General features: G+C 36.0%; 1 protein-coding gene across 1 annotated transcript; it reads right to left on the bottom strand.

Annotated features, from left to right (window-relative positions):
• Positions 1 to 4883: 4883 nt before the first annotated feature.
• On the bottom strand, positions 4884 to 5852 carry LOC121994761. Its single transcript, XM_042548689.1, has one exon. The coding sequence runs from the start codon at positions 5850 to 5852 to the stop codon at positions 4884 to 4886; it is 969 nt and encodes a 322-aa protein (XP_042404623.1).
• Between the last annotated feature and the right edge of the window lie 7759 nt (positions 5853 to 13611).

Below are 13611 nucleotides of genomic sequence, written 5' to 3'. Positions count from 1 at the left end.
GATCTATTGGGTCGTAAAAATCTTCTTTTCGACACATGGTTGACTATCTACCAGTATATAAATGTTGGTGTAATTGGTTGTACCATCGATTATCAATAATATCCTAATCTGATTGTCAAGTTCCGATAAAATTTTTTATTGTCATTGTCGCTTTGTCTATTGTTTCATAGATAATTGACATTATTGGTTTTTGATGTTCGTCAACTAATTTCAAAACTTTTATTAATGGTTCAATTGCAACACAAATGTCACGAATCCTTTTCCAAAATTTTTCATTCATAATGATGTTTGTAATTTTTTCTATTTTTTCCCCTTCTTTTACTTGTATTATTGTATGTTTACAAATCATTAGAAATGCACACTTTTTATTAAATCCGACGAATGCTGAACAATACTTTCAATGGAAATAGATTTTGTTGTAAATCGAGTTTATTTCTAGTCTCAATAATTCACCGTCATTTGCAAATGTCTTTATCAAATTTACAACTTTATCACTATTATATATAAAACTCGTTATTTACTTGATTTTCTTAACCCACTTTGTTACTTTCGTCATCTTGCCAACATCTTCTAGAATGATGTTGATAAATGTTCTACAAAAGGACACCAAAACAAATGTGATTTTTCTATGGTCAGTTTGGCACCATCAACTTTATTTGCACCTTCACTGCCTGTGATCACTTCACAACATTTTAGTCCCTGATTTTATGAATAATTTTATTAAAGAAAGATAAAATAAAATCAGCTATCTTGGTTTGGTTTTGTTGGTACAATCAAAAAAATTATGAAATATCATTTTACAATCACAGTATATCATAACATTTATAATTGGATGCTTGTACATGCTCTAACCATCACTCATTATTGTGTATCCATATTTGACTATTTTGATCTTAAAGTGCTTAAATATTCATTTATCTCATTTACCTCCTCTTGTAATTTAAAGACTGCCAAGTTTCTATGATACCTTTTATTCCAATTCTAACCTTTTATCATAGATTGATAATATTGACTATTATCTGTTACATTAAATGGATTAACATTATATATGAATTATTTTGATATTATCTTATCAACATCTTTTAATTTTTCCGATATTGTTATGTTTCGTGGGAAATATAGAAAAGTCAATACAAAGAATCAGTACTAAAAAAATCTTAAAATCATTAAATTGATAAGATATGTACATATAAATTTAAAATATTATTTATATATTGTTTATCTTGACCATAGTCTCTTCATTGACTTTTACTTTACAACTATCTTTGATGGCTTTTATTTGTTTATTTGCATTAAACTTTTACATATCTTAAAGTCTTGAATATGTTTTCATAATATTGATAATATTTTCTTAGGAGTTTTATGATGTCTCGACATTATTTGTAATATGTTGTTTTAATCTCATAATTACTTTGGTTATAACTTTTTTATAAAATTTACATCGTACTATTTTACCGTCATCATCTACTTTTTGACCACATTGGCAACTAATATCACGGTTTGATATCATTACATAAATAAATAATGATACATATTTTGACTAACTTTTAAAAAACCCACATATTAAAATATTATTTATTTATAATTAGATATTTAAGCTTATAATTGGTATTTAGATATGGTAACTCAAGAATCATGATAATGAGAAGCTGGACTACCCTAGCCTTAGGAGACTAATTAACGAAACAGAAGAACAACCCACAACCAGAGAACAACAACAGATTTATTCAACCAATACTATAATCTGTCCTTACAAACCCCACGAGATGAAGCTATGGGGTTACCAAGTTATCCTCCAGCAGTTAGAACGGAAGCAGGGCCTTCTCGACTTACAATTGAACAGAGGAATGCGCATCCACGGTTCAAAAGAGATGCGTATAATGAAATGTGGACACTTCCTTTAGCACAACAATAGGGAGGCGTAATATTTGTTATTCCGAAACAATTGGGTCTCTTCCATGATGTATTCTCAAGGTGGGGTCGGTGACCCTAAACCATGTGGCAGCCCAAGGGTTTACAAATCCCAGGGACAAGGTAGAATATATGAAAAACCTCCTGGAAGAAATTGAGAAATTGGTTTGGATACAATGGCGCATGATGTATCCAACTGAGTATGATTCTCTTATAAATACTACTGACAGAAGAAGAGGGATGCAGAATGTTCTATCTCAAATGATGAGAGTCTTTTCTTCTGAAGATCATACACAAGGATCTACAGCTATACAGGATGACACCTACAGAGACTTTGAAAAAAAGTATCTTGTGATAATGTAAGGAACATTATCCAATATATGAATGATTATCTGTGACTGGACTCCAAGATCGGAAGATTATTTACAGGACCAGAACTTTCAGAAAAATTCTAACTTAAAATGTCCGGAGACTTGGGCAACCGAATTAAGGCCGCATTTGAAGAAAAGTATATAGGCTTAACAGTTGGAGTTATTCCAAGGATCCTATTTTCATACAAATTCCTTGAGCAAGAATATAAAGACGCTACCTTCAAACGATCCTTGAAAAACTTGTCTTTCTGCAGTTAGATTCCCATTCCAGGATATTGTAAAAATCAAGGGCAAAAGAAATATGAGATCAGAAGAAGTAAGACATATAAAGGGAAACCCCACGACTCACATGCAATAATCGAGAAACGGAAACACTTGTTAAGAAATAAGAAGTGCAAGAATCGAGAAACGGAAACACTTGTTAATAAGTACCCGACTCAAAGTACTATTAGTTAATACGATTATCGGATGAGATAAAAAGTACGGATGTAATCTTCGAGTAGTTAGAACCAATATGTAAGCTATTTTTTTGAGTGCAGTGTAATTGCACTCGACTCCTTTTAATAGATGACTAAAGAAATACATAGGCTATTATTCATTCTCCTCCTATCTTACTAATTCTACACCAATAGCTCGCTCATTAGCTGACAGATAAACCTACAAGGCCTCCCCCACTATTGGTTTGACTAATACAGGTAAAAAAGACAAATAATTCTTTAACTCTTCAAATGCCTTGTCACAATCAGCATCCTACTAAAATTTAGTCGCCGGACGGAGTATCTCGAAGAAGAGTAAACTTCGATCAGCCAATCGAAAGATAAAACGAGATAGAGCAGTGATTTGGCTGTTCAGTCTTTGTGCTTCCTTCAAATTACAAGGAGGAGCCATATTTTGTAAAGCTTGTACCTTACTAAGATTAGCTTCAATTCCATGTTCAGTAACTACATATTCAAAAAAATTTTAACTTCTAGCCTTGAACAGACACTTGTAAGGGTTGAGCATGAGCTCATATTGTCTTAAAGTTCTGTAGATTTCTTCTATGTCATCAATCAAGTCTCCCTCCTGAAGAGATCTGATGAGGATATCATCCACATAAACCTCTATATTTCGCCCGATTTAATTTTCAAAGACCTTATTCATGAGTCTTTGATAGGTAGCTCCTGCATTCTTTACTCCGAATGGTATATATAATATTATAACAATAAGCTAAGTGCCTTCAGCAGTTATAAAACTAACCTTCTTTTGATTCTCCTTGGCAAGCAGTACTTGATGATACCCTTGATAGTCATCTAATATATAGATGAATTCACAACTAGAGGTGAAAACAACAACTTGATCAATGTGGGGTAAAGGATAATAATCTTTTGGGCAAGCCTTGTTAAGTTCTTTAAAATCAATGCAAACTCACCATTTATTTCCTGGCTTAGATATTAGGACAACATTGGCTAGCCAACTAAGGAATTGAACCTCTCGAATGTAACCTGCCTCTAATAACTTATCCACCTCTTTTTTAATAATTTTATTTTGATCAACCCCAAAATCTCGCTTCCTTTGTTTGACAGGGCGAGCATCAGGATAAACATGAAGCATATGCTCCATGACTGGCACCCTTCACTTCTTTGGGCGTCCAGACAAATACATCGTTGTTGCGAGTCAGACACTCCACTAGCTCATCCTTTAGTCCAGGAGTCAGGTCGGCCGCTATATGAGTAGTGGCTTATGGCTGACCAGCCTGAATTTGCACTTCTTCCTTTTCTGCATATACGAGGATGGGTGACTTTTCTTGAATAGTGTTAATCTCCATCCTTTGTACTTTTCGAGCGGCATTGACCTCGGTCAATATATTAATGGAGCAATCAATATATTTTCAAATGGTTTGTTATCACTTTTCACAATAAATCCTTGCCAAATCATGGATAAATTTCCAACATTTAAAAGTATAAAATGACATTATAAGCTCAAAGAATTTAAAATGGATTATATATTTGAATTAGTGGCAATTTGACTTGGCAAAAGGACAATTAGCCTTATAATCATATATATATATATATATATATATATATATATATATATATATATAAATCAGGAAATTATATAGATCATCACATAATGGTGTATTTCTCTCATAACCATCTATAGAGAGCTAAATTAAGAATCAACCCTTCCTTGATTTAAGGACATAAATTTTTTTAAAAAAATTAAAATAAAAAAATGATTAATTAAGCTGAGTAACATTGAGTTTGAAATAATTAGCTAAGTCTTATGACAATTTGCCATCGATTATCAAGATAAATCAGGATGTCTTAACGGCGAATAGAAATTCGTGGCAATTTGAGTTTGCAAGGCAGATGAATTTAAGTGGATTAAAATTCAAAATTCAAAAATAGTTTATATTTAAATTAGATGGAGTGGTGCTCCACTTAAACATGCACTTAAGCTCCTACAAAACCTAAATGGAACACAATAAAGTATTCATTTATGAAATTTCTGCATTTTTTTTAAAGAGGTAGGAGACATGAAAATCAAACAAGCATTACCAAATCTTTAAAAAAACATATAAAATAAAATAAAAAAAATAAAAGCTTTTAAGTTTACATTGGATCAGCAGGCAATACTGGGTGTAAACCAAACAAGCGGTGACCGCTCTAGTTTTGGAGATGACAATGAAGGCAGACTCAAGGAGGTGAAGCTTTCGTCCTCTAGGCTGTAAACCAAGTTATTACCCAACTCATTCGAGAGATAAATAGAATTTGACTTCAAATCAGGCAATGAACAAGTATCAAGGCAAAAAGAAGATCCTGTGCCCAAAAATAAAGCATACTTCCCCAAATTATTTAGCGCGACCATGGCGCCTTTCTCAGTATCCACCTTCCAAACCTCCAATTTCTTATTATAATCTACTAATTCATTCGTGATAGTTGCCCGTGCGATCAGTAGATCACCGAAATACGTGCAAACAAAGTGCATGTCGAAAGTAAAATCCCAAATGCTGAATGGCAGGGCCACCACCGGCGTCCTTGTCGGAGTTGAATCCAGCGTGATGAGATCGAACGCCACCACTATCACTTCGTCATCTTCTTCAAATCGTGACACCGCATAGAGCTTGCCGTTGTGAAATGCTATGTCATCATAGTGATATTGATTTCCAGGGATCATCTTCCACTTGTCATCTCCTGCGCTAGCCAAGAACAATAACTCTTTCTCCATAGAACGGCAATAGAATACAAAGCCGACGCTGTAATCTCCACATCTAGAGGGATCGCAGGACAACACGGCTCTGATGGCCTCCAAATTTCGGTTGGTGGGGATGGAGGGAAGGTCGATCTGCACACCGGTTATAGGGTTGAGGAGCTGTACACTAACCTCGTTGGTGGTTATGAGCCAACCATGAGAAGATCCGACGATGAGGATGCCAGGAGCGCGACTTGGGATATCATACACGCGGCCCTCCGATAGGCTGAAGAAGTTGTAGGTGTTTTGATCGTTATGTCTTCCGTTTATGAGGAGGTGGTGTTCCGGCACAAGCCATGGGATCTGAGGGCGTTGACCACCGGAGCGGCGTCTGACCATATCGACCACGGCGGACCAATGTGAGCATACGGCGGCGCAGCGAAAGAGATCAGGGATCGAGACCTTGGATAGGATTAAGTATAAGAGATCCGTAGAAATCTCCGACCAGTAAATAGACATGTAGAAGAGACGATGGTAGTAACGACGACCGCGGTGGCGGCTGCTAAACGGCGACAAGAAAATTGGATATCCCTCTTCCTTCCCTATTTCCGTTTATTTGCTTAGCCTTTTTCTAAATTATTTATTCACACCTATTAATATTCATGTGAATAAGTCAACATCATATAACAAATTATTAGTATAATAATATTTAAAATAAGGGAATATTCTATTTATATAAATTATTTTTAAAATAGCATAAAATAAATTCCAGTTTAAATTTATATTTGATATGAACGGTTTCTAATTTCATATGTTTATTTTTTTTAGAAAATTAGGAAAGAGAGTGTGATGGAAGAGAGATAAAAGATGAGAGAGAATGAATAAAGAGAAAGTGTAATGAGAAAAAAAAGAGGAAAGAGAGTATGATGGGAGAGAGATGATGATAGAAGATGAAAGAGAAAATATGATGAGAGAAAAAATATGATGAGAGAGGATAAATAGAGAGAAAGTGTAATGAGAAAAAAATGAGAAAAGAGAGTATGATGGGAGAGAGATGATGATAGAAAATGAGAGAAAAAATATGATGAGAGAAAAAATATGATGAGAGAAAAAGTGTGTTGATAAAAAAAAAGGAGAGAGTGTGATGAGAAAGATTAAGGAGAGGATGAATAGAGAGAAAGTGTAATGAGAAAAAAAATAAGGAAAGAGAGTATGATGGGAGAGAAAGTGTGATGAGAAAAAAATAGGAAAGCGAATGTGATGGAAAAGATTGAGGAGAGAGAAAATATGATGAGAGAGAAAGTGTGTTGATAAAAAAAAAGGAGAGAGTGTGATGAGAAAGATTAAGGAGAGAGAAAGTGTGATGAGATAGAAAGCATGATGAGAGAGAAAGTAGGATGAGAAGAAAGACAAAAGAGAGTGTGATGTGAGAGATTGAGGAGAGAGAAAGTATGATGAGAGAGGAAGTATGATGAGAGAGAAAATGTGATGAGAAAAAAAAGAGGGAAGAGAGTGTGATGGAAAATATTAAGGAAAGAGAAAGTGTAATGAGAAAAAAAGAAGAAAGAAAGTGTGATAGAAAGATTAAGGAGAGAGAAAATAGGTTATAAAATGAGAAGAAAGAAAATATGATGAGAGAGAACAAGGAGAAAGAAAGTGATATGAAAGAAAAATTAAATAAATATATTTTGATATTAAGGGGGAAAATTTTAGTTTTGGGTCAAGGGTATTTTTGGAATAAGAGAATATTTTATTATAATGACTCATTGAAGGGGGAGATATGGGAATGAGTCATTACCCAATTATAAGAATTATTTCCTTATTTGTATTTCCATTCCTATAATCTAAACATCAATAATGATAATCAATGATTGCTATTCTCATTCTCTACTCTTATTCCCCTAAACCAAACGCCTCCTAAGATTACTTGTTTCATCCTTAGCGGGTGTTTGGTTTTTCCTAGGAATAGGAATCGGAATGAGAATTATTATATTGTGGAATGAGAATGAGTATGAGCATACTCTTAAAAGTAATGTTTGGTTAGTTGCATATTTTCTATCGGAATAAATCAAAATTTCCTTTTCTACCTTTAAAGGAAAATAAGAAAAAAAATTAGATGTGAGAGAAAGATGAATGTGAGAGAAAAATATGATGAAAAAGAATGATGAGAGAGAAAGTGTGATGAGAAAGAATGAAGAGAGAGAAAGTGTGATGAGAGAAAATCAGAAAAGAGAGTGTGATAGGAGAGAGCATGATGAGAGAGAAAATATGATATGAGAGAAAGTATGGTGGGAGAGGGTGAAGAGAGAGAAAATATAATGAGAAAAAATGAAGAGAGAGTATGATGAGAGAGATTGAGGAGAGAAAAAGTATGGTAAGACAGAAAGTATGATGAGAGAGAAAGTGTGATGAGAAAAAAAGAGAACAGTGAGTGTGATGAGAGAGATTGAGGAGAGAGAAAGTATGATGAGAGAGAAAAGTGTGTTGAGGAAAAAAGGAGGGAGTGTGACAAGAAAGATTGAGGAGAGAGAAAGTATGATGAGAGCGGAAGTATGATGAGAAAAAAAGAGAAAAGAGAGTGTGATGGGAGAGATTGAGGAGAGAGAAAGATGATGAGAGAAAAAGTATGATGAGAAAAAAAGAAGGAAGAGTGTGCGATGGAAGAGATTGAGAAGAGAAAAAGTATGATGAGAGAGAAAGTGTAATGAGAAAAAAGAGAAAAGAGTGTGATAGGAAAGATTAAGGAGAGAGAAAGTGTGTGATAAAATGATGAGAGAGAAAATATGATGAGAGAGAACAAGGAGAGATGTGATATGAAAGAAAAAATAAAAAAATATATCTTGATATTAAGGGAGAAAATTTTAGTTTTAGGTCAAGGGTATTTTTGGAATAAGGGAATATTTTGATTGATGAAAATAGGGTAATGACTCATTGAAGGGAGGTACATGGGAATGAGTTATTACCCAATTTCAAGGATTCATTCATTTATTTGTATTCCTATTCCTATAATCCAAACATTAACAATGACAATCAATGATTCTTATTCTCATTTCCCACTCCTATTCCCCTAAACCAAACACCCCCTTAGTTTACCTATAGAATATATGGTTATGGCCAATGTTTGATTATGATAGGCAATGACAAAGTCTTGGGTGATCGTCGATCACGCTATAACTTTATGTCCAAGGGAGATTATAAGCTCATTATCAAGCAACAGATAGGCTTGCGAGTATATTACAAAATTAAACTGAGATCATGTCGGCTCAAGGCATAGGCCTAGAGTTTCAATTTTATTAAGACCTCTAATTTTTAATATTATTTATATTTTTTTAAAAAAATCACTTTCAATTTTAGATTATTCTTTTTTAAAAAGTTCATTTTTAATTTTATTGCATATATTTTAAATTATACACCTTAGTTTTTAAAACCTAAAACCTAATTGCCAATGTCATTTTCAAATTTGATTATTAAACTATTGTCACAGGCAAGTCAAGAAATCCTCTTGAAAGTGAATAAAATATTTAGTTCCATAAATAAGATATATTTTATATAAACTTAATTATTTGGTATGATATATTATTTGTAATTAATATTGTCAGTAATTTTTTTACCATATAAAATATGAAGATTGTTATTATATTAGATTATTTAAAAAATTAGTTTTTTTAATGATTATCGAGACAATAAATTCACATTTGTTGAAATGTGATCTGGCGATAAGAAGAGGGACCCCCGCTGAGGGAAGTCAACGCCACGTGGAAGTCAAAGGGCCGAACGACCGACCGGAGAAGAGGAGACCAGTCGGCCGAGCGAGGTCCCATCGGAGTCAAAGGCACCCGGCGAGGAGTTAGGGTTCCGACGCTCGTTGAATAGGATTGTACGGCCGAGCGGGTGGCCCACTCGGCCGGCGGCATGAGGTAGTAATACTGCAATCAGTCTCCATAGAGCACACTACCGGGAATACCCTAAGTGGACCGGCGCATATGTCCGACCGGCCGGACGCAAGAGGGTTGCCGTCCGGCCGGACACTCGACATGGAGTAAGAAGAGAATAATCTGGGAAACATCTTGACGTGGATATGGCCCACGAGCGAACCATCGTAAGATCTCATGATGGAGTTACGCTGTCCCATCAGAGACGTGCTCGGGCTGTAGCAGTAAGGGGTCAGGTAAGATTTTCTGACAAGCCCATGTTAAGGTATGGGCTGAGGACACGTATTCGCCTCGATCTGTGTGCGTGAATCCCTTTCCAGCCCTATATAAAGGGCCTCACCTCTTCACCGGAGGGACGCATGCTACGATTTTTGGAGCCACTTCTTTGTTACCTGCTTGCCTGACTTGAGCGTCGGAGGATCGTCGCCGGGAACCCCTTCCCGGCCCGATTTCTTTGCAGGTTCGTCGGAGCGCCGTGCGATCGGCCGGAGATCTATGTCATCGACGAGAGTGCCACGTGCCCAGCGCCCGTTGATTCAGCGATTCGGACAGGATCAAAATGTTTGCTAAAGAGATTGTAAATAAAATAAATATAGAAATTTTGTGGAAAATGTACCACTAGAATAAACAAACAATTTGATGAGAAGAAATCAATCTGATGAATCGATTGAGTCAATCAATTAGAAATTGTCGATCGATTGATATGATTCATTAATCGATTTGATGGACGAATAAGAGTCATTATGTAAGTTTTGCATGGTCAATCTGATGTAACAATCGATTACCAGATATTATTTAGCCCAGGAGAAATCCTGAAAAAGCAATTTTCATGGGCATTTAAAGGTGTCAATTCTTAAAAAGTTTAAAGTGAAGTATTGCTGCATTTCCAATTGATTAAGAGGCGTTTCCAAGCAATAAGATAACAAGATTTCATTATTATAAAATCATTTTCGATTTCCTTTGTATTTACTTTTATTCTTGTTCTTGTTGTTGTTGTTGTTGGAATGGGTATACCGGCTAGAAGCCATGAATAACCTACAAAATTAGAATTCCAATTCTCTTGCTTCTAGCTTAGCAAGGAAACACATATTTAATTAACATAAAAATTAAAGGGACTCGGAAAATTTACTTGGTTTGAGGTTGCTAATGCAAGGTAATGAGAGCTCACTAAAGGATCTCCTTCTTCAACAGGTTAGATGCAGAGAAGTTCCTTATAGCAGTTGAAAGTACAGACTTTGATAGAACAAAAATGGAAATGAAAGTAAGAATGTCTTCTTTATGTTGGTGCAAGCAACACCAGAATCAAACCTAAGTTTTGATGTTGTTAAAGGTTCAAGTTAAGTCTTGTTGTAATCTAACAAGTTGACTGAGTGTGCAGGTTGTTTACTCAACCGGGAAAGTCCTAGTTAGAGGCTAGGCAGGAGAAATCTTAGCAGATAGTGAAACCTAAGTGAAAGTCCAAGTGGGTCGAGGGAACCCAATGCTTGGCGATGTGATCGAGAGGTCTGGAAGACCGAAGATCAAGAGAAAAGTCCTGGCGAGCCGATTAAAGCTAAGTGAAAAGTCCAAACTAGATCTGGAGGATCAAAGTTTGGCAGGTAGGTTGAGGTAAACAACTGGAGGAGCGACAGTGAGGTCGGGTTCCCGAAGGGAATAACCTTAGGTCGTCGATCCAACTGAAGAAACTGGGAGAAGGTTTTCAAGTTGAGATCAAGACAGTTCTACTGTCTTTTATATATTACTCATGCATTATAATTGTGCTAACATCTGTTTTGCAGGATTACTGTCTAACAGTGTTTTGTAGGTTTGGCCGGATCGGTCAACCAAACCAAAGGATCGGTCGACCGAACCATGATGACTCAACACAGGCTAGTTCATCAGCATTGATCAGAAGCAAAAGGAAAAAGAACTGATCGGTCGACCGAACCAAAGGATCGGTCGACCAAACAAATCAACATTAAAGCACCATTAAATGATGATCTTGGCAAATCTCGACGAACAGGGAAGGAGCCTGTTCGGTCGACCGAAAGTAGGGATAGGTCGACCGAACCCTTAATGAGCAGTTAATGCAAAAGATCGAGCCAGCGTCAGACTCCAGCCAGGAAGGAAGGGAGCTGGTTCGGTCGATCAAACAGAGGGATTGGTCGATCAAACCTCAAAGGCACTTATAAAATGAGGCTCAAGGTTTGAGGCAAAAACAACTTTCTAATTACAAAAAGGCTCACCTCTGCGCAAGCTGTTCGTACTGCAAGCTCACTACAACTCTTCAAACTACTTCATCCGAAAGTATCGGCCGAGCTTCAAATTCTACATTTAGTCGGTATATTAATTTTTAACTTGCATTGTATTATTTCATTAGTAAGATAGTAGGATTGTTACTATCTTGCTCATTTGTACGATCTGTTTCTTTCCGAGGATTTTGGAAAAGAAGAGTTATGATGGATTGCCATCGGTGCGGTCAGGGCCATCGCTAAGTAAGAGTCGACCTAGACTCACGAGCGAAATAAAGGAACTTGTCTTTTTAATTTCCTTTGCACAATTACGATTTCTAAAGAAAAAGAAAAGTTTTAAAAAGCGCGATATTCACCCTCTCTCTACCACACTTGTCAGGTCCAACAATTGATACTCCAGTCTCGTAATGCTGCGAAATTACTTTTCGAAGCATCTTTTTAAAATTTTATTGTCTTTTAGAATATTTTTCTTATTATTTCTATTTTTCGGACTACTAATCCCAAGGCGAAAGTCTTGGAAATTAATTTATTATTTTCTTGTATTTAGGATGTGAACTCTCTATCAAGAAGGTTCTGATCTGTCAGGTATCCTCTTTTCAAAGGGAGAATTTTAGCTCTTTGGAAGGAATAGAATGGAGTGCTATCTGAAATCAGACATTGAGCTTTGGTTCACAATACTGAAAGGCTACACACCTTCGACCAAAGATGGAACGCCACTAGAACTTGAAGATTGGACTCCTCCAATGATCAAGAAGGCACAACTAAACTATAAGGTGATCAACACCATCCAGTGCGGGCTCACAATGGAGGAGTTGAACCGAGTTGTCCCCTACGACAATGCTAAGGAACTATGGGACCCCTAGTAAAACTACATGAAGGAATTGACGAGTCTAAGGTAAATAAACAGGACTTACTTTTAAATAATTTGTTTAATATTAAAATGTTTCCGGAGAGACGACCTCGCAACTACCTTTCATTGAAGACCATCCTCAATGGCCTCTATCGTCGGACACAACACAGAAAACCGCGAAACAATAGATGCAGCGTTAAGCGCTTTCCGAGGTATGCTATGGACATCAATTGTAGAGTCGTACAAAGATACTCTAGGATCTTTCTGTTCTTAAGTTAGATGAGTTATTCTGCTGAATTAGAATTACGAGCAATCTAACGTAAGCTATGTCGAGAAAGGAGTTGCCTTGTATGCAGGTCCAAGCAAGGAAATAAAATCAAAAACGAAGATCGAGCCTAAAAACGAGTCAGATGCTGACTTAACAAATGAAGAAGAGTTAGTCAACATGGTTCGGAGATTGCTAACGAAGAAATTTAGAAAAAGTGCCAAGAAGACACCACTCAACTAGACCCAAAACAAATCAGAAGTGATTTGTTACGGATGCAACAAAAAGGGGCATTTCAAAAATGAATGCCCAAATCGGAAGGAAGAAAGGCCTAAATCGAAAAGACGAAAGAAAGGACCAGACCTCTTCAATGAATCTGACAAGGAGCAAACAAAGCATTCGAGTCATCTTGCATTTATGGCAAGAAACGAAGATTCTGACTCCGAGTCCGATGAAGAGTACGAGTCCGAGATCGACATCGAGTCCAAAAAAGTAATGGATCGGAAGATCCAAATATGGTAACGATTTATTCTAAGTCTAATTTGCTTAAAGTAGTTAAATGATTGTTTAAAAAATTGTCAAAATTTGAAAAACAAAATAACTTGTTACTTAAGGAAATAGACCACCTTAAACAACAAGTTAACTTGGGTGACTCAACTAACCAAGTTCAAATTGAACTTCAACTCAAGTTGAAAAACTTGAGGAAGAAAATTCAAACTTGAAGGTCGAGTTGAGCGACTCAAGAAAATGAAAGGATTCGAACTGGTGTCCAAGTGTCTAGACATGGTACTTAGGTCTGTGAAGTGTGTCTGATAAATGCGGACAGATTCTGATCTAAACAAACAAACAAATCCTTAACTTGTCATTAATTAGTCAAAAT

Source organism: Zingiber officinale, chromosome 6A (assembly GCF_018446385.1).
Source record: "Zingiber officinale cultivar Zhangliang chromosome 6A, Zo_v1.1, whole genome shotgun sequence".
Classification (NCBI taxonomy): Eukaryota; Viridiplantae; Streptophyta; class Magnoliopsida; order Zingiberales; family Zingiberaceae; genus Zingiber; species Zingiber officinale.
The sequence above is the reverse complement of the archived record's forward strand: the minus strand, read 5'-3'. Positions and strand labels throughout refer to the sequence as shown.

Excerpts from the sequence above, each read along its gene's own strand:
- LOC121994761 (XM_042548689.1), bottom strand. The coding sequence starts at position 5,852 with ATGGTCAGACGCCGCTCCGGTGGTCAACGCCCTCAGATCCCATGGCTT.